At 41.6% G+C, this 19621-nt stretch overlaps 1 protein-coding gene across 5 annotated transcripts in view; it reads right to left on the reverse strand.

Moving 5' to 3' along the window:
* tnrc18 (trinucleotide repeat containing 18) overlaps positions 1-19621 on the reverse strand; it is a 148482-nt gene that overhangs the window by 14635 nt on the left and 114226 nt on the right. For 3 of the 5 annotated variants that reach the window (XM_052020834.1, XM_052020832.1, XM_052020830.1), the window contains 8 exons: positions 16084-16481; positions 14901-15050; positions 12681-12822; positions 11088-11205; positions 7107-7182; positions 5598-5706; positions 1527-1643; positions 116-313 (listed from right to left, as the gene is read on the reverse strand). In XM_052020834.1, coding sequence (XP_051876794.1) covers positions 116-313; positions 1527-1643; positions 5598-5706; positions 7107-7182; positions 11088-11205; positions 12681-12822; positions 14901-15050; positions 16084-16481 — 1308 coding nt within the window. The remainder of the gene's footprint in view (positions 1-115; positions 314-1526; positions 1644-5597; positions 5707-7106; positions 7183-11087; positions 11206-12680; positions 12823-14900; positions 15051-16083; positions 16482-19621) is intronic. The other 2 variants (XM_052020831.1, XM_052020833.1) reach the window with 2 other exon arrangements.

Genomic DNA, 19621 nt, shown 5'->3' on the forward strand with positions numbered 1-19621 from the left:
CACATTACTCCATGACAGGAAATGCTTCCTTACAGTTCTTCCTTTCCAACAGGCATACATATAATATCTCAGCTAATCCATGCATCAAGGGAGGTCTAATTAGTAACCTTCTTACCAGTTTTGCCTTTGGCAGTGGTTTTCCTTCCACGACCTTTGTTTTTTGCCGTGGTGGTGTTGCAGCTCTGAGTGTTGGCCTCCTTGCTCTCCGTGGAATCTTTGCTGGACTTTCTGCTCTGCCGTTTGGTGTTGGGCACCAGCAGGGCAGGCGATGGCTCAGCACCTGTTAAGAAGAAGCCAGTCTCTGAATCAGACACTGACAAACATAGCACTTTTAACATTTGTGCTACTCATGACAGCAAAAGATGCAACGAAAGAAGGAAAATAAAATATTCTGGGGAGTGAGGAGGATCTTTTACGCCACTGCCCTTTAAACCTGAAGGCGGTCACTGGTTTCACCTCTCATAGGAATTCGTTCCCTGAATTCACTGGACACAGTTGCAAAATAATTCATCAATTATAAGGACCCCCACCCCCTCATTAGTCTGGAGTACAGAATGGTTGTAGTCTGGAGTGGTGGTGGTGAAATCACACACAAGGTTTCTTAGTGGCCCCAAAATACAAACACGAATCCAAGAAACAGGAGGGGAGATTGGAAACAGCTCAGCTAGAACAAAATAAATGTACTAAAAAAACCTTTATTTTGTGGTGACTCTTGCTGGCTTGAGTCAGCAGTTCTGAGCATTCAGCAGTTTATATTTTAGTCAGTCTCAGCTTGGTCTCTACACTCTGTCTCCGGACAAACACTGATTCAAGGGTCAGAGTCCTGGCTTGCAAGGATCCCCTCACATTGTGTTTGGGAACTGCCTCTCTGGTCAGACCTGGTGATGGACCCCATTGAATTCAATGGAAGTTCAAGGCAAGCAGATTAGGAGGTAAAGGGAAAGTGGAGTTTTTAAAATTATTTAATAGATAATAATTTTAATTTAACTTTCTTTTGTTTTTATTATTTTGCACTTACTTAAATATTTTGCAAATATTTTAAGTATTTTTTATTATTTACTTCAATTTTAATAGCTTTTAAATGGCTTTGAAAGCCAGAGACATTTACAAAATTGTTTAAATCAATTATAGACTTTGACAATAGACAAAATCCACTCTCATCTTTGCTTTCAGTCATAGCCTTTCAGAGCGTGTTAGGGACAAGGCCTCTGAATGTTTCGCCTGAGCCCCTAAGACCTCACTATCAACTCAAAGGTATACAAGCTGTGTGAAATCAGCCCTCTGTCTCTGGCCCAGATGGCCTTTGTGCGGGCGTGTGGGGACTACAGTTTGTGACACTGGGTGGCAAACATGATCTAGTCCATTGTATCTACTTTTAAAGTAAATGTGCTCTCTTTCAGTTATAATTCTGATGCTGTCTTTTCACATCCAGCCAACGTACTTTGGCCTTCCTATCATTACTCGTCCATTAGGGTCTTCAAACATGAATGGGTGCAGTTTGAACTGAGGCCATCGGATTTACGTACATTGAATCTTATAATCTGGAGGTAGGAGGCGGATGTGAGAAATGGGAATCCGCCCGGTATCCCCGTCATCAAACTCCACTGTAATCAGATCCTCGTCTTCATCAGGGTCTGGACTCCCTAGGGAAAGCAGAAGGGAAGACAGGGTTAGGAGCAAAGTTCTGGGAAGGAATGGAGATCTGGGTTGTGGCTGGAAGGGAATACATAGGCAATTGGATACAGCAGTGTTTGTTAGTGAGCACTTATTGGTAGAAAACAATCTTGAGAAAGTACTTTAACTTATTGGAAGATGGCATACCCCGCAGATAAAACTAAGGCTCTGAGCTCATCATTTGTAGGAAAAAAGTCCATTAGTGATGTACTCGAGCGATGGAGCCTTGAGCATTTCCAGACTAACATGAGTAGTACTGAAGGAGTGCTGTATGATCATTTATTGAGTAAAGTATTAATCTAATGCCACGTCTAACTTTTCAGGTGGATGTAAAAGTTCTCACCTCACTATAGTGAAGGAAGTCAGTGGAGGTACGAACAACCTTTATTCCTCAAACAACATAAAAACATACAATGATCCGGTCATTATCATTTTCCATTTGTAGGATTTTTCTGTGCAGGTACATTTTTACATTATTAGCAGTGACCAGGCGCAGAAAAATTCAGGTACAAACTACAATCTGTGTATGCTACTATATTTGGGGTTAAATGGGAACAATCCAGGTAAGTTTCCAACCCACTGACTCTTTTTCTTTATTGAGATGAAATTCACGGTATAGAAGGAAGCCCACAGTGCCTCTTTGAAAGAACTTTCCAAACCATCCCATCCCTCTGCTGGTTCTCCATAACACCTTGATGGGACATTCCCCCACTTCAGGTCTGCATCTTGGAAAACCTTAAAGTTAATTTCATTGAAGTCAGGAACACACTTAAGAAAAATATAATCAACAATTAGGGAAAGGAAAACATCATTAAATGGAAGCTAGAAAAAAATGAGAAGAAAATATTCTGAATCCTGCGTTGCACATTGGTGGTAGAAAGTTGGGTAGGCCATCTCTGCATTTACACTGAACTTTTGTTGATCGTTCCTTTATCATTCAATCCTGGACTTTAATGAATCCCTGAAACCAGTTCAAAATAAGAACCACATGGAACCAAGGTCAGGTGACAAAGCCTAATGGAATTCCTCAGTTAACTGAAATATTCTCTTAGTTAAATCAAGGAAGCAGCCAATCAATGATTTGAACACCAAACAAAGTGCAGATGCAACAATTAAGAAAATTCTTTCTTTTGCCAATTTTTAACGCTAGGAATTCTAATTTTCTTCTATTGCTCAGAGACCAAAATATATAATTTTTGATTTTACATTTTGGGTTGGTTACAATCTTCCCAATGTGACATTTCACTGTAATGAAAATGAAAACTGATATTGTATTTAATGTGAAAGCTTTGCCCTTAGGCCGCTTTATGGAATCACTCAATACTTCAGGCCCAACACTTGATTTGCTACCAAGCTACTAACGGTATGGACGTTCCTGCCCTGTGTTGAGATAATTGCTCTTCGGAGGGGCAGGATGGACATAATGGCCACTTTATATACCGGGACTCAGTCTTCCTAACTGGGCGAGGGAACAGGCAGTGTTTGTTCTTAATCCTAACTGCTCAAGATACCTTCAGTTGATCGTAACATAGAATGGGGAGGAGAGGTCATCAGGCTCATCTGGTCAAATAGCTCATTAGCATTCAATGCCCAGGCTTATACTGAAGAATGCCAACTTTGAAGAACGCACTTTAAGCTCTGGAATTCCTTCCCCAACTTTGCCACCACTCTCAAACCTTAAAACCTAACTTCTTGGTCACTGATCACAGTATGTGGGGCTTGGGGTCAACTGTTGTTTGATAATTGCTCCTGTGAAGGGCAATAAATAAATTCTAGTTGTTTTGGATGTGACGTTGCTTGGGGAGTTGGTGCCCAGGAAACCCGTCTCCTACATGAGAGATAAAGACTGGGCCAAGCAAAGACCACATAACATGCTGCAGCACTCGAGCCTCTTGCTTGTTAAGAATATCTTAAATAATGGATCTGCTGTAACAGGAAAATGGGAAGTGATAACAGAACACCTGTTTCTGGGTGATATATCCATTTGTGGTCAGTGTTTTTTGCTGCAACGTCTCACTCTAACCCTGGGGATTCAGCATTGCTGCTGATCTCCGGAACTGACAGGTTCTTGAGTCTCAATGAGGAAAGCTAAGAATTTCATCCTTTCCCTCTTGTTTATTAAAACAGCTGTGGGGATAATTCTTCTTAAAGTCAAAGCTTGATTTTGATTTCTGTTCTTTATGGGGATGATTACAGCTGTGGCTGATGCTTAAATGCTCTGCTGTCTAGGATGCCTCTCACCTCTCTCCTGCTGTGATTAGGCAACATTCTGAGAATCCCCAGGCAAAATGGAGTACAAGGTCCTGTAGGGCTTTGTGTACTTTGTATAGACTTGTAAGCTACTTTCAATACGTTCCTACTCCATTCCAAGAGAGAATTTCTTTATGTAGGAAGTGTGCCAAATAGGCTTTTGGCTGGGATACAGAAAGTGAACATAATCTGGCTGGTTCCATTCCATGTAGCCAACTGCAAGCATTGGTTCTGCCACTATAAAGGGAGCTGAGTACAGCAGATTTATGAGAATAATTAGAGAATAGCAGTTATCACAATGTCAATGTGCTGTGTGATAAATTTCTGCATCACATTCAAGAGGAGAGCGATAAATCTGCCTTGAAAGCAAATGGCTCAACACGTTTGAAAAACTTACAAGCTTCGAAGACCTCCCCGTCAGTTTTAGGGATCACTTAACCATTTTCGTTACTGCTTTAAGTGCTAGTTCCTTAATGCTGATTTATTACAATCAATGGGTTGGATCAAAGGTTATAGAGCAACTGGGAAAAAAGAGAAAGGGAAAACCCCCTCAAAAGAGGACCTTTTCTAATATGGGATTGATTATAATACAAATAAAATGATCTGATAGGTTAAGTAAGTGCTGAACACAGTGAGATTAAAGTGAATGCTAATTTTTGTATTCTACAAGAACCTCAATGAATCGAGCCAGCATAATTCAGTATCTCCCCCCAAATGCTCATTTCAATGATTGCATGGGACTGTTTAAAAAAAAAGCAGAGGAATTCTTCCTGGTGTCCTGACCACTGTTTATCCCTCAATGCCACTAAAAATCTCCGAGTTTTTTGGTAATTTATCTTGTTGGTGTTTTTGGGCACAAGTTGACTGGAACATGTCTCACATTACTAGTGACTGCTCTTCAGTAGTACTTCATTGACTGAATTGTGCTTTCGAATGTCCTGAAATAAAGAAAGGCACAATACAGATGTTTGATTCCCATGTCACTTTTGCCTGATAGTCATAACTCCATTTTTCAGCAGGGTCAATTGGTTGTGACCCAGAGCAAGACTAGTATCACCCTTTTCCCTACACAGTTTAGTGACGATGGGATTCACTGAGGATCCTGTGCGTGCCAAGAGTGTCAAACTGAGCCCTGGAAAGGGATTGAATCAAGGATCTACTCTATTGATCTCATATACACATTGGATAAACTCAACAGTTGACAGAGATAAGTCAATAACGGATTTGCCTAACTGGCCAACATTTCATATTCTCCAAGTCACTAAATGATCGGTACCAGAATCCCACTCCCTTCACTTTTCTCTCTGCTTCCATTTCCCTGCTACTGACAACTTGTCATTTCAAACCCCTTCCTAAATCCCTTTGGGAAAAAAATAACATTCCAGCAATTACAGGCATGGAAAATAACCACAATTGCTTTACTATGCCTAAAAAGAAAAATCAATAATGCAGGAAAACTGGAGGAGATTCTGTGACTAGTATACTTCAAGGCAAACCCATTAGAATCCTTAATAGCTGAATCAGCATTAAGCTTTCATTCCTCACGCTTCCTGCATGGTAGGAAGGGTTTGATGTGATTCTGTAGGATATTTTTCATTAATGACAGCCTGACAAGACAGGCCTTCAATATCTACAAGATTTCCTCTGAGTCACAAATTGACAGTGACAGGTACCTCTGACAACGGTTCCTGGGTAGAGACAGCGGTACTGTTGACTCCAATAGGCAGCGATACGGGTACCTTCAGGCAGTAACCTCACAGAGGAGGGTTTAACATCAATGATCTGCTTCAAAAAGATATTAGAAAGAAAACGAGATGCAAAATTAAAGTCAAGTTCGAATTTCAGATTATTTCAGTTCTGACAAATAAGATGCCCTCTTTGGGAGCCAATGACCTTGAGTTTAGCTTACTCAGAATGTAAAAAATTTGCACTTTTGAAGATTGAACAAAACGTATAAAACACCTACTTCCATTCAACAGCTTCAATGTCGGAACCTGCCCCCCCACACGCCCCCAGGTGCTTCACATGAGTGTTACCAAACAAAAAGAAATTGACTGAACGTCATAAGGACATATGGCAGGTCACCAAAAGTTTGAGCAAAGGTAGGTTTAAAACCATTTTAAAAGATGTAACGTGAGGTGGAGAGGTGGAGACATGCAGGGAGAGAAATTCCAGAACTTGGGATCCAGGGAAATGGTTATAGATGGTAGAGAGATGAAATGTTGGGGCAATCAAGAGGGCAGAATTAAGGCTATCTTAGAGGTTTGTAGGACTGGAGGAGAATAGAGAGCAATAAATGGATTTGAAAACAAATTGTGTTTGTGCTTAACTGGGAATTATCGTATGTTTGCAGGTACAGGGGAGGCAGGTGTCCAGGGTAGTGTGCAGATTCCATGTTAAGTGGTTCCTCAATGTACAGGGCTTCTGTGCTGTGGAACTCATTCCATTTATGTTCTGCGACAAATCTCAGAACTGCCTTAGAGGAACAAGCCATGACGATCTACACTTACATAGTTGGTCTTGCACCCACGTCCCCATCCTTACAACACAGCAATGCTATTTCTATGGTGAGTGAAATGAACCCAGTGGTGTTAGCAATGACAATTTACCTTTCCTCTCTGCAAAGTCTTGAGAAATTTCTCCTGAAACAGGAGCACAGACTGCCGTTACAATGCTCAAAAGTATAGATAGTGTTGGAGGCATATTTTAAGTAAAACCACTGTAAACTTCACAAAATAAAATCCAAACAAACCAATACACAATTAAAATGATTTGTGTCAAAATAAACCAAAACCAGTCATAGGGAATATCCATGAAACAAATAATTTTATTGGGTACATGTTTCCAATAGAAAATCTCACTTTTTCTGGGTAGAAAAAAATAACTATTAGTATACTGGGTTGTATAAAGAGGTTCATGGACATTCTCTGATTTCTGTGCATTTAAAAAGTGTTTGCTAAGTTAAGTGTGATCAGGACATCAGGTGCAGCAAGGATCCTCTGCTGTGGTCTGATCGTTGTCTGACCTTCTTCACTCTGAGGATTTTGACTTTGTCTTATAAAACTCAGTATGGAAGAAAAGCTCACACAAAATCACTGCTAACTCTAACAGAGTGCAGAACATGAACAGCACTTAGCAGAGGGATTTTATTGGCATCTAGGAATGGATGACAAGCCACTCACCGCTTCCTGCAGGAGCTGTTCCAATGAATAGATGTGAGGACGGTTTCCCCTCTCTCCCTCGACAACCACACGGTAACTAGAATAGGAATTGATGTATTCAGATAAGGACCAAAAGCACTTCAGAACTTTTACAAGGTCCAAACTTCTACATCTTATTTCATGGTATACACAACATAGCAGCAGGAAGTTATGCATGAAAAAAGAACTGTTGATTACTTAACAATCATTGATGAGGATTTGAAATAAAAGGGGCCGAACTTAAATCAACCTCAAATTTTGTGACTTTAAGAAAATACATCATGAGAAATAGGAGCAGATGTCAGCCACAAGACCAGTTGAGTCTGTTTGGCTTTTCAATAAGATCTGGTCTATCCTGGCCTCAACTTCACTTTCCTGCCTATTGCCCATACTTGATTTCCCTTATGGTTGAAAAATCTACCTCAGCCTTGAATATATTCAATGGCTCCACCTCCATGGCTCCCTGACTTGTGGCCCAATCTCATTATTTCCACCTTGGAAAGGTGGCCCCCTATTTTGAAATTGTGTCTCCTAGTTCTGGATTCCCCCACAAGGGGAAAGAGCCTCATGATCTCAATAGAAGATCAGCTGTCACTCCCACAGCAAAATCAATACAAATTGCTGGTTCTCTTTGTTCAGTAGAGTTATGTATTTTTTGTACAGATAAAATGAAAGACTTTTGGATGATTACTGCACTGCATTCCAAAAGGGGACCTCAGCTTTAATGCAGTCGACTTATGAGCAGAAAAATCAAGAAGCGTAAGAAAGAAATTGAATTTATGGAGAGCCAATCAAAACCACAGGATATCCCAAAGCACATTACAATCAATGTCATATTTTGTGGTGTTATTTAGTATTGCAATATATGATACATAGCAGCTGATTTGTGCATAGCAAGCTCCCATTAATAACAACATGATCATGATCAAATCATTTGTTTCAGTGATATTGATGGAGAGATCAATATTAGTGAAGTTACTTGGTAGAACTCCCAGATCTTTAATGAAATGGTGCCCTGAGATCTTTAATAAATGAGGGAGCAGACAAGACTTCAGTTTAGTGTCTCATCTGAAAGATGGTGCCTCCAATAGTGCTGCAAGTGCTGCACTCCCTTGGTACTGCACTGTGATGATGGTCCAGATTCTGCCCTCAAGTCCTTAGAGTGGGACTTGAACCCACAACCTTCTGACTCAAGAGGTGAGAGAGTTAAGCTTCCACTAAGCCACAGCTGACACCTTAATCTGGGCATCTGGTGCTCTATTGGCAGAGGCTAGCTCAGATTTAATCAGATTTGTTATCCTCATGCCCGTAAGCACAAAATGTGACCTACGTTAAACCTTCTTTGTTAAAATTATCTCTTGAGGTTAAAAGTTAATCATTTAGATTGAAGAGATGAACTATATTTTTTGGAACTACTACAGAGCATCCTTTGCTTATGCTGAGTTCAGGTCTAGTGCACATCAGGCATGTGATTACCGCATGGCCTCATAGTTACCTCAGAATAATGTTGCTTCTGAAACTGGGGAGACACATCACACAGCAAACAGGTGCTCCCAACCTCACCGTGAACTTGATTGATTTAGTTCTTTGCTTGGCTCAGAATTGGGTGTATGGTACATGAAAACTGAGGTGTTTCTCTCAGCAAAAAAAAACTCTATAGGAAAGGGCTTTCATTAGCTTCATTCACTAAGAATAGATGTGGCTTGTGGACGCATCAGGGGCCCCTCACTCACTGCCCTATGGATTACTGAACACTTATAGCTTTGCTGCATCCTTGGCTCAGTCTGTGGATCACTCATCTCAGAGTCAGAGCCACAGTCACGGACCTGAGCTACAACCTGCTCATGGAGTGCTTCACTGCCACAGGTGCCCTTCCTTCAGGTGAGACTTTCGACAGAAAGACGAGAACAGAGGGACATAAAAGATCCCATTTTTCCCCAAGATCCTGGCCATTGTTTATCCCTCAAAAGTAAACTAACGATAAGCAGCAGATCAGGTCATTATCTCATGGCCAGTTAAGGCAGCTGGCTGTGCATAAACTGGTGGGTGCATTTCCTGCAACCATGGCTGCATTGGCCAAGATTGTAAAATTTGATGAAGAAATGTTTCCTTTTTGTCAACTTTTTTTTTGAGTTTTCTATTCCTGTCTCAGTTGAAATGCTTTACTATGCTTATACAAGTTGTGTTCCAATACTATGCTTACAGTAGATCCTCTGGGTGAATCCAGTAGATAATATGTTAACTATGTAAATGAATGTCAGTTACTCCCTAATTCCTCAGAGTACCACAGCAACATTACTTTGAAGCATTCCAACCTTCTTTGTTCAATGCAGTGAGGCTCCTGCTAATGCTAAGCAGTTTGATCTCGACATGGTGAGAACAGAAGTGCTCAGATTGGGCTGTGTCCTGGGGCAGGGAGAAAATCAGACCGACTGCTTGACTCTTCATCACGACATGGTGATTTGTAATGGAAGGTCAAAGATGAAGACATGACTGGAGGACACAAGGTACAGCTTGGAACAGCCTTTTCTGTCAAATGATATTCATATTGGCAATTACTTTGGGAGCAGTAGAACCGGGTGTAGCCACAATGGATTGTACAATTTAGGATGAAACAATTCATTCCTAGCTGTGAATGATAAACTTAATATATAAAGGGCTCTGTTTTCCATTGATATCAATCCTATTTCCACGTCCTAGTTAGATGTCTGAAACAAGTATTTGGTCCTTTGAAGAATCAGAACTTGTAAGCTTAAGGCTTCTTGAAGGGTCACTTTCAAGTAATGAGACCAGAGTGAACAGCATAGGTAATTCACCACAAAATACTGCAGATGCTGGAAACCAGAACAAAAAACAGAGAATGCTGGAAATACTCAGTCAGAATCCGTGGAGAGGGGAACAGTCAATCTTAACTCTGTTGCTCTCTCCAAAAATGACCTGATGAGTATTTCCAGTGTAGGGATTAGGCCTGCTCCACTCAGCATTCTTAGGTGGCCCCATGGCCACTGAAGTAATTATTGTTATCTATTTCTAAAATATATTAACCAAGATTCCTTTCTGCGGATCAGGAATGATCTCCCTCCCACTACTGGCTCTGCAGTTTTCACAACTGCCTGCCCAGCTCCACCCTAACTTTGATCTCTTGGGATTTCCCCAAAGGTCCCAGCTGCTGAGCCAATCCACCCACAATTGTTTGTTCCTGTTGGGTGAGATGCCTGTGGAGGCATCCTATACATTCAGGAAAGGTCTGAGGCTTAATTTCTAGCAGTCCTCAAGCCTTTGCAATGGACAGATGTTCTCTCTGCCTCATCAAATCTGGCTCAGAGCATGTGGATTTTGGCCCCTTTCTGTGGATTATAACTCAGAGGATAAGAACTTGCTCTGGTTGGGAGCCTGCAGTGTGAAGATGTGTTGAGGAGTAACCAGGCTGCAGATTTGCTTGGTTGTGATTTCAGCTGCAGAATTGACACCATATCAGGAGCAGGAGGCTAGTGGGAAAATCACGGGTGACCTGGAGATGGCTGGGATTTCTCTCACTTCTGCTACCTACCACTTCTCTGATGCTCCTTTGCTAGCTGCTTTTTTGTCAAATAGGAAACAGACTGGGTAAGGCAGGTGAAAATCCCTTTGCACACAATTGAACAACATGTACACCAACCCTTCTCATGGAGTCACAGAGTACAGAAACAAACTCTTCAGCCGACCAAGCCTGTCAACTGTCATATATTTCAATTGCACTTGGTCTGTAGCATTCGATGCCTTGTTGATCCAAGAGCTTGCCAAGGTACTCCTTAAATGCTGTGAGAGTCTCTAAGTTTCCCTCAGCCCTTCAGGCAGTGCATTTCAGATTCCATCCATCCTCAGGGTGAAAAAATTCTTCCTCAGATCCCCTCTAAACCTCATACCCTAACCTTAAACCTATGCCCTCTGGTTTTAGAAACCTCTGCTATGGAGAAAACTTACATATCAGGAGAATGGACAGTTTTCACATAGCCAGCATAAAGCAGCTTGTCGTCCATTGGAATCAGCACCCGAAGGCCATCCTTTAGCTCATCCTTGTCAATCACACATGAGCGAGGGGCTGTGGAAAGTGAAGGAAATCTCCTGTTAACCCCTTGATGATGAACCTCTGTATCCAACCCTGATGGAATACAATCCCGTCAGCAGTAACATGTATTTACACAGTGTCATTAACTAAAGGTCACAAGAAGCTTCATGGGGACTTACCACACACAAAATGTAGCATGAACTACACGTGATGACAAAAAACTGGTGGGTGGAGAGAATTAAGAGAGATAGAGGATGAAAATTATCATAAAATCTGCAGAATCTGTAGAATGAGAGATGCTGTCTTATCTGCTGAGAGGTGGAGGGTTTAAGGAGAGCTGAAGTGTGGGGAGACCTCATTGTGTCAGACTTCAGAAAACCACAGAGATAAGGAAGGACAAAGGCTCTGGCAATTTAAGTATAGTTTGGACACTTGCACAAATCCCAATCAGGCCCATATTTAAGGTGTCTTTATCCGGATTCATTTTCCACAGGACTATAATGTCTCTGGCCAGGCTACAAGCAAAATTTTTGTTTCCCATCGAGTGAACCAGACTTAGCATGCATGCATTTAAGAAAAAGTCAGATAGTTCCAGGAAGAAAAGAATAGAAGGAAATGCAAGTAGTATGAAATGAAATAAGGATGGAAGGGGCTCTTGTGGAGCATAAATGCTGGAATGGACCTTAAAGGCAGAATGGTCTGTTTCTCTGCTACAAAATTCTATGCAATCTAAATAAAGAAAATATTTTCTTTATGTAAAAACAAACAGCTGTGGTGTTTATAGAAAAAGGGAATTTTAAACATATAGTCATTGTACCGAAGGACCATGTATTGTCTAGTGAAGCCATTTGTAAATAAAAAATGAGGCCTTTAATGGATTGGCAATAATTCATCCTGTCAGGTAAAATAAAAAGGAAAAAAAGAGAGGACATTTAATATTTTGAGAATGACTAGCCCATTATGTAGTCAATTTCTCTTGCAAAAGACTTGCTTATATCTGTGACTGTACCACATGTCAAAGTGCAGAGAGAATGAAAGATAGCTTGCCCAAGACAGAATGAAGGGTACATGAGGCACTGATGAGATGCACACAACAGAAGGGAAAGCTTGATCACAGAGCCAGGGCACAGAAGGGAGCAAATCATTTCTGAAGAAAAAGTGATCATGCATAAACTACCTAGCTTCTTAATTAGTATTGGCAGAAAAGATACACAAGAGTTATTCTCACTGTCTTACAGAGTAATATCATAGGTCAATAATTCTGCTTTTGCTTTACCGATGACAAAAAAATCATAAAAATCATTATATAATAGGGAATTAATTGGAAGTATATTATTTATAAAAGATCAGAACTTTATGCTTGAAAAATTTCTACATAGCTGAACACAACGCAACCAGAGCTGGGCTTGGGCAGCTCCAGAGACTTACATTATTAGAACTCTACTGTGCCTGATACAGGACCTCAGCAAATACATAATGAAGAAGTTTACCACCGGGACTCAACAAACCTGGTGTTGTGGGCCTTTCAATGAGCATGCTCAGTGGTAGGTTCTCATCTTCAGAGAAGCTGCTGTCTTGATTCTGTTCAAAGTCCTCATCGGCTGCCATGCTCTCCATGAGCTTACTGACAGCACCGCCCTTGGAGCGAGCCTGTTGGGGAGAGAAGGCAGTAAATCAATGCAGAACTAACCATTAACAGAAATAAGAAAGAGCATCAGCTTCTAGGAAGCAACAATGACTTACTACAAACAAATTCTCAAACCTTCCAAAAGTAATAGGTTAAATGCTGGAAGAATATTTCCTAGATTGCAACAATGACCGCAGTTTAGAAGTACTACACAGGCTGCTACAGGCTGTCTAAGAGTTTGAGAAAAATGCTGCGTAAATGCAAATCCTTTCTTTTTTTGTATAGACTGACATGGACATCCATGAAACAACATCGATCGGGGTAGGAATTTGGGAGACCACTGTGGGAAGAGGATTGAAGGTATTAGATTGGTGTGTTTCTCTGCATAAGTAGAGAAACACAGAGGGAAAGGAAGCCCGTTAAAATAGGCTCCTGAAAGGTCCCATGCTAATAAACAGATCTAGAAGGAACTGCGATAGAATGGGTCAGGTGTGCCCTATAAAATATGTAAATGTACAGCTATTATAATTAGGAAACATAATTATTTGGAGGAAGCCTATTATGGAAAGAAAGCAGAAAAGCTGATGTGAAATTGTTTGTTAGGATCAGGTCTTCACTGATTTTCTCTGCATCGTTCAGCACATTGACAGAGCGTGAGGAGCCAATTTTAGTTGTCAAAATATTCTATATTCCAATTAGAACCACAATTTGGTCTATAATTCCACCACTGAACAATGGGGAATACAGGTGCCCCTTCAGTGTCAGCCATGGCTCATTTGGAAGCATTCTTGCTTTTTAATCAGAAGATTGAAGATTCCACAACACCAGTAGTACTTGTGCTTAAAAATCTAGCCGTATACTCCAGTGCAGCACTGAGGGAACACTTCACTGCTGGAGGTGCCATCTTTTGAATAAGATATTAAATCAAGGCCTCATTTCCATCCTCAAGTGGATTTAAGGAATCTTATTGCATGAATCAAGAAGAGTGGCAGAGTTATCCTAAGTGGCCTGGCCTATATTTACCCAACAATCTACATTTTTGACCAAGTGTGCTTGGTCATTGATCATAGTTTGTGGTAATTTGTCATGTGTAAACTGATGCAGTGTTCCTACAGTGATAGTGCTTCAAAAATACTTAATGGATGTTCCAAGCATGTAAAGTGTTTTGGAACATCCTGAAAGGGAGGTGATAGGTACTATATAAACGCCAATCTTTCTTTTCCTCATATCATGTTCTTCCTTGCTGTGGGGTACATTAGCATTGTGTGTAAGTTATTGGATGAGTATCCAGGTGGCTAGATTATTGATTGGGAAGCATGAGTTTGGAATCCTACCATTCAAATTAAGATAATTAAATAAATCTGGAATAAAAAACTAGTATCAATAATAGTGACCACAAAATAAGTAGAGAGTCATAAAAACCAAAATGGTTCACTGATGTCCTTACTAGTGACATTCACCACTAGTGTCACTAATGCAGGAAAGGAAACATTTTACTCCAGACCCAACAGTGTGGTAACTGTCCTGTGAAATGGCCTAGCAGGCCACTCAGATCAAGGGGTGGACAAGTTCTGGCCTCACCAGACAAGCTCACATTCCATGAATGAAAAAAAACCAAAATAGAATAGCAGCTGCCTGGATACTGAACTCCAAGAGAATCATAGAAGGGGAAACTAGATTATCACGAGGGAGAAAGGAATTTATGGGTGTACAGAGTAAGTGAAATAAAGCGGGATGGGAGGAAGCTCTTATTTAGTACAGAACAGTTCCTTTTCTGTAAATTATAAGTAGTACAGGTGCATTTAGTGTTTGTATGTGAAGTTGGACCGCTGCACTCTTGACACTGCCCAACAGTTAATATTTTTAAGTGAACTATATTTCCTGTTTTTTTTGTGCATGTTAAAAATGCTATTGGAGTTTTAAAAGACACACTTACATAGGCAATGCATAGGAGGATACAGACCTAGTGAGGCTAATGAAATTAGTGTAGATGGGGAAAAGGTTTGGCACGGATATGGCGGGTGGAAGGGCCTGTTTCTGTGCTGTACAACTCTATGACTCTACGACAAAAGACGTACAATAGTGTCGCAGTGACGGTTACCTCTTTTTTCCCATCCTTTCCTTTCACTTTGACTTTGCTCTTTTTGCAGGGACTTGTGCTGCGGAGGAGGCCGACCCTGGGTTCAGGCAGGTTACTGGCCATCTGGGCTGAGGCTAAGTCAGGGGACTGTGGCTCTTTACCTTTCTTTCTCTGAAAGTGGGAAATACAGTATTGAATCAATAAACTCAGCCCCTCACCACCCCCAGGTACACTTTAGTTCATGGCTTGTGTCTACTTCCAAGCTCATTCTCCCAGTGAAGTTCGGCACGATAGAAATTATGTTTGGAATGCCTGATGCTATCTTCCAACAAAGCGAGAGCAACCTCTATTTCATGCAAGTGTCTCCAAGCGGTTCAGGACTGGAAGGAATTTGGCTGTGAGGGGCCAGCATGAAGTGTGCCTGGACAGGAACCCACGCTGAGTGTTGACCTAAGGCTCGCTGGTAGGGTCCTCGCTAGGGAGGGATGGTGTGCTTCACTGAAGATGGTTGGGACTCTTCCACCTTCAGGATACACACGAAGAGTTTAAAAACTGCCATCTTTCTATAACTTACTTTTTGCGGGCAGCCATAGGAAACCACTGAAGTATCCTGAGCAAGGTAGGTCCAATGCTTGCTGCACCCATCACTTTGAAATTTTGAAAGAGTCCTTTAACATACATTAGGCCCCAAAGCTAATTATCCAGGTGGTCTATAGTTTGTTTTAGATGTCTACCAGTAAACCCAAAAGGAAGACCCTGATGACTTTAGCAATGCAACCAACAGCTGTGCAGCCAACCTGAAAACTAAGGAGGCACTCTGTGTGCCTGTTGTATGCACACAAATTTTGCACCAGAACATTCAAAATTAAGCCAACATTATGACTTAATTTTCTTTTGAAAGATCACACACTTTTGCCTGTGGAGGGATTGGAAAGCTAAGGAATGGCAATGATAGTCTAGCTTCTGGGAGGAGATTGCCAGAAAAAAAATTGAGGAACTGTTTGAGGCAGATACAATAACAACTTTTAAAGGATAGTTGGACAGGTACATGGATAGGAAAGGTTCAGAAGGATATGGGCCATACGCAGGCAAACAGGGCTAATTTGGACAGGCATCCTGGTTGGCATGGACCAGTTAGGCTGAAGGGCGTGTTTCCGTTCTGTATAACTTTATAAATGAACCACTTTATAGGAGGAATCACTACCTTGTCCTTTGCTTTGGATGCATCCTTCTTTGGGCTCACCGCTGAGCTCTTAACACACCGACTGGTTTTAATAGTGGGGGCAGTGCTCGGAGGGGCAGTCGGTGACAGAACAGCGCAGGCAGAAGCATCATTGAGGAAAATTCTCTCACTCCGCCGTCGGTTCCACAAGTCGTCATCACTGGCTTCAGGGCCAAAGTCAAAAGTGAACTCCCGGGGGGATTTCTGCTTGGCCTTCTTTTCCTTCTTCCCTTTCTCAACCCCCCGCTGCTTGTCCTGACTTTGCTGTTCGCTCATGCTGCTCCCCTGCTCCTGAAGAGATTTCTTTGCTCGTGGCAAAGCAGCTGACTTCTGTTTAATTTTGATGTCACTTTCAGAGTCTGTGTATTCAAATTCTGTGCCTAGATATACAAAAACAAACATTAAGATTAGCAGCTTAAGGATTTTTTTAATGTATTTAAAGAGACCAATAAAACATAAGAGGTTAAAAAATACATGGGGTGAATAATTCAGAATTCTCAATTATATTGAACTTCACATGGCCATGCACCTTTGATGGTCCTATTCACAGACAGGTCCTCCACAGGTTACAAATGCATGACGTATTGAAGGAGGTTGGATTTGCCAGCTGCTGCAGGCAATTTCTGCCGGGTGGGAACGGGGCATTTCCATGTGCCTTCTCTCCCCAACCCCCACTCCTGAGATGCAACAGTCAGGGGCCGTGTTGAGTGGAGCAGAGCTGGGAGCATTGAGGAGACTCACTTGCTCGTTCACTGAGTCAGTGAGGCCGGCTGGCGGCCGCTCTTCCCGTGCCTGCTTGCTCTCCCGTCACAGCTGTTTTTGTGATCCTCTCCACACTCTGTTTTTGTTCATTTCCGAGGTACGAACAGTTCAGATTATGAACGGTTCTCAGGAACGGAACCCTCTCGTAACCTGGGGACTGCCTGTATGCCCATTAGAACAGTATTTCTAATGGGCATACGTGAAATGGAAAGATCAAAATAAAGACTATTGAATGATTCTGCTGTACAAAGGGGAAATGCAATCTTTCAAAAGCTCTGATTCCAGATGGATGAATATATGTTGATGCAATGTTATTGCACTAAGTAATTTCACATTCACATCCATTACATCTAATTTACTGTCGAGGTAAACCACTGACAAGGTACAATTCTGATACAGCACATGACTATCGCCCATTATTTATTAAATATTTTGAGGTTATTGGTGCATTTTATGGAAAGACTACAGCACATTTAAAGTTTCATCTTTTGTGCCTTGCTTCAATCCAGCTATTTTCGCAACAGTCAGATGGTTGGTGTCATGAAGCTCATTTGCACAATTCTACATTGAGGTAAGTTCACAAGCTTCTTCCCTTGCACCCCACAAACAAACTGGACCAAGCAGAGTTTGTATTAAAACTGTTTAACTGAACTGGTTTCCTAAACATTCAGTACACTGTCACATTGATTCAAATCCACATTGAATTTCCAACAGTAAATTACACACAATCCTGCATTAAAAGTGGTAGTGCACATCAGTAATGATACTTACAAGATCTTTGCATATGTATCTCTGCATGAGATCACCATGAATTACAGTACTATCCCCAGGGTCCATAGACCATATTTTAAACTACTCTGAACTTTATTGTTTTGAAAGAAGTCTGAGATGTAACTTGCTTCTGGTATCCACAGGTTGGCTTGTGGGAATTGGGGATTAGGTGAGGCAGGGGATCAGCCATGATCTCATTAAATAATGGTGGAAAGCTCAAGGCAACTGATGGCCTATTCCCGTTTCTATTTCTTATGTGCCACCTTGTTCCTCATGATAATTGTCAAACTGTAATCTCACTTTAACAACCTGCACTGTTATTTAACGTAATATGAAAATTTATAATTGGAGTTGGTTTATTATTATTGTCACTTATACCGAGGTACAGTGAAAAACTCGTCTTGCATACTGATCGTACAGATCAATTCATTACACAGTGCATTGAGGGAGTACAAGGTAAAACAATCCAGAATGCAGAGTAAAGTGTCACAGCTTCAGAGAAAGTGCAGTGCAGGTAGACAATAAGGTGCAAGGTCATAATGAGGTAGATTGTGAAGTCAAGAGTCCATCTTATGGTACTAGGGAACCATTCAATAGTCTTATAACAGAGGGATACAAGCTGTCCTTGAGCCTGGTAGTACGTGCTTTCAGGTTTTTGTATCTTCTGCCTGATGGGAGAGGGGAGAAGAGAGAATGTCCCGGGTGGGTGATTTACTGAGGCAGCGAGAAGTATAGAAATGGAGAGGAGGCTGGTTTCTATAATGCGCTGAGCTGTGTCCACAACTCTCTGCAGTTATTTGCGGTCATGGGCAGAGCAGTTGCCATACCAAGCCGTGATGCATCCAGATAGGATGCTTTCTATGGTGCATCAATAAAAGTTGGTGAATGTCAAGGGAGATGTGCCAAATTTCTTTAGCCTCCTGAGGAAATAGAGTCGCTGGTGAGCTTTCTTGGCTGTGGCGTCCACGTGGTTAAGCCAGGACAGGCTATTGGCGATGTTCACTCCTTGGAACTTGAAGCTCTCAACCCTGTCGACCTCTGCACCGTTGATGCAGACAGGTATATGTGCACTGCCCCTGAAGTCAATGACCAGCTCTTTTGTTTCGCTGACATTGAGGAAAAGGTTGATGTTATGACACCATGTAACTAAGCTCTTTATCTTTTTCCTGTCCTTTGATTCATTGTTATTTGAGATACGGCCCTCTACCGTGGTATCATCTGCAAACTTGTAGATGGAGTTAGAGCAGAATCTGGCCAAGCAGACATGAGCATTAGGGAGTAGAGTAGGGGGCTGAGGACACAGCCTTGTGGGGCACCAGTGTTGAGAATAATCATGCTGGAGGTGTGGCTGCCTATCCTTACTGATTGCGGTCTGTTGGTCAGGAAGTCAAGGATTCAGTTACAGAGGGAGGTGTTGAGTCCCAGGTCATGGAGTTTGGCGATGAGTTTGCTTGGAATTACAGTATTGAAGGCGGAGCTGTAGTCAATAAAAATATTAGTATTTAAATAAATAGGGATTTGGACGGATAATGGGAGTATGTTCCCTTGAGTGGAGGTGTCAAGGACTAGAGATCGCAGGTATAAAATAATGGGGAAGAGAATTAAGAGTGACATGAAGAAAAACATTGTTTAAGCAGTGTGTGGTTGGAATCTGGGATGCATTGCTTATAGATATGGTGAAGGCAGGTGTCACTATGGCTTTCAAGAGGGAATTGCTTGAATAAGTGAAAAAAATGGCAAGGGCATGGAGAAAGAGCTGGGGGATGTGGGTGAAACTAGTGTGTGGCTCTGATAGAGAGCTGGTATGGACACAATGGGACGAATGGCCTCCTGTGCTGCAGCTGTTCTATGGTTCTATGACCTAGCACTGATCAGGATGACCTTGGATTATTGCCCACTTCAGACCTAGTCTGTGTTATGCTCCATTAAAATAAATGACTTCAGATTCAAGCCTATCTGGATGAGGTTACAATTGAGTCTTTTGTCA

This window comes from Pristis pectinata, chromosome 8 (genome assembly GCF_009764475.1).
Source record: "Pristis pectinata isolate sPriPec2 chromosome 8, sPriPec2.1.pri, whole genome shotgun sequence".
Taxonomy (NCBI): Eukaryota; Metazoa; Chordata; class Chondrichthyes; order Rhinopristiformes; family Pristidae; genus Pristis; species Pristis pectinata.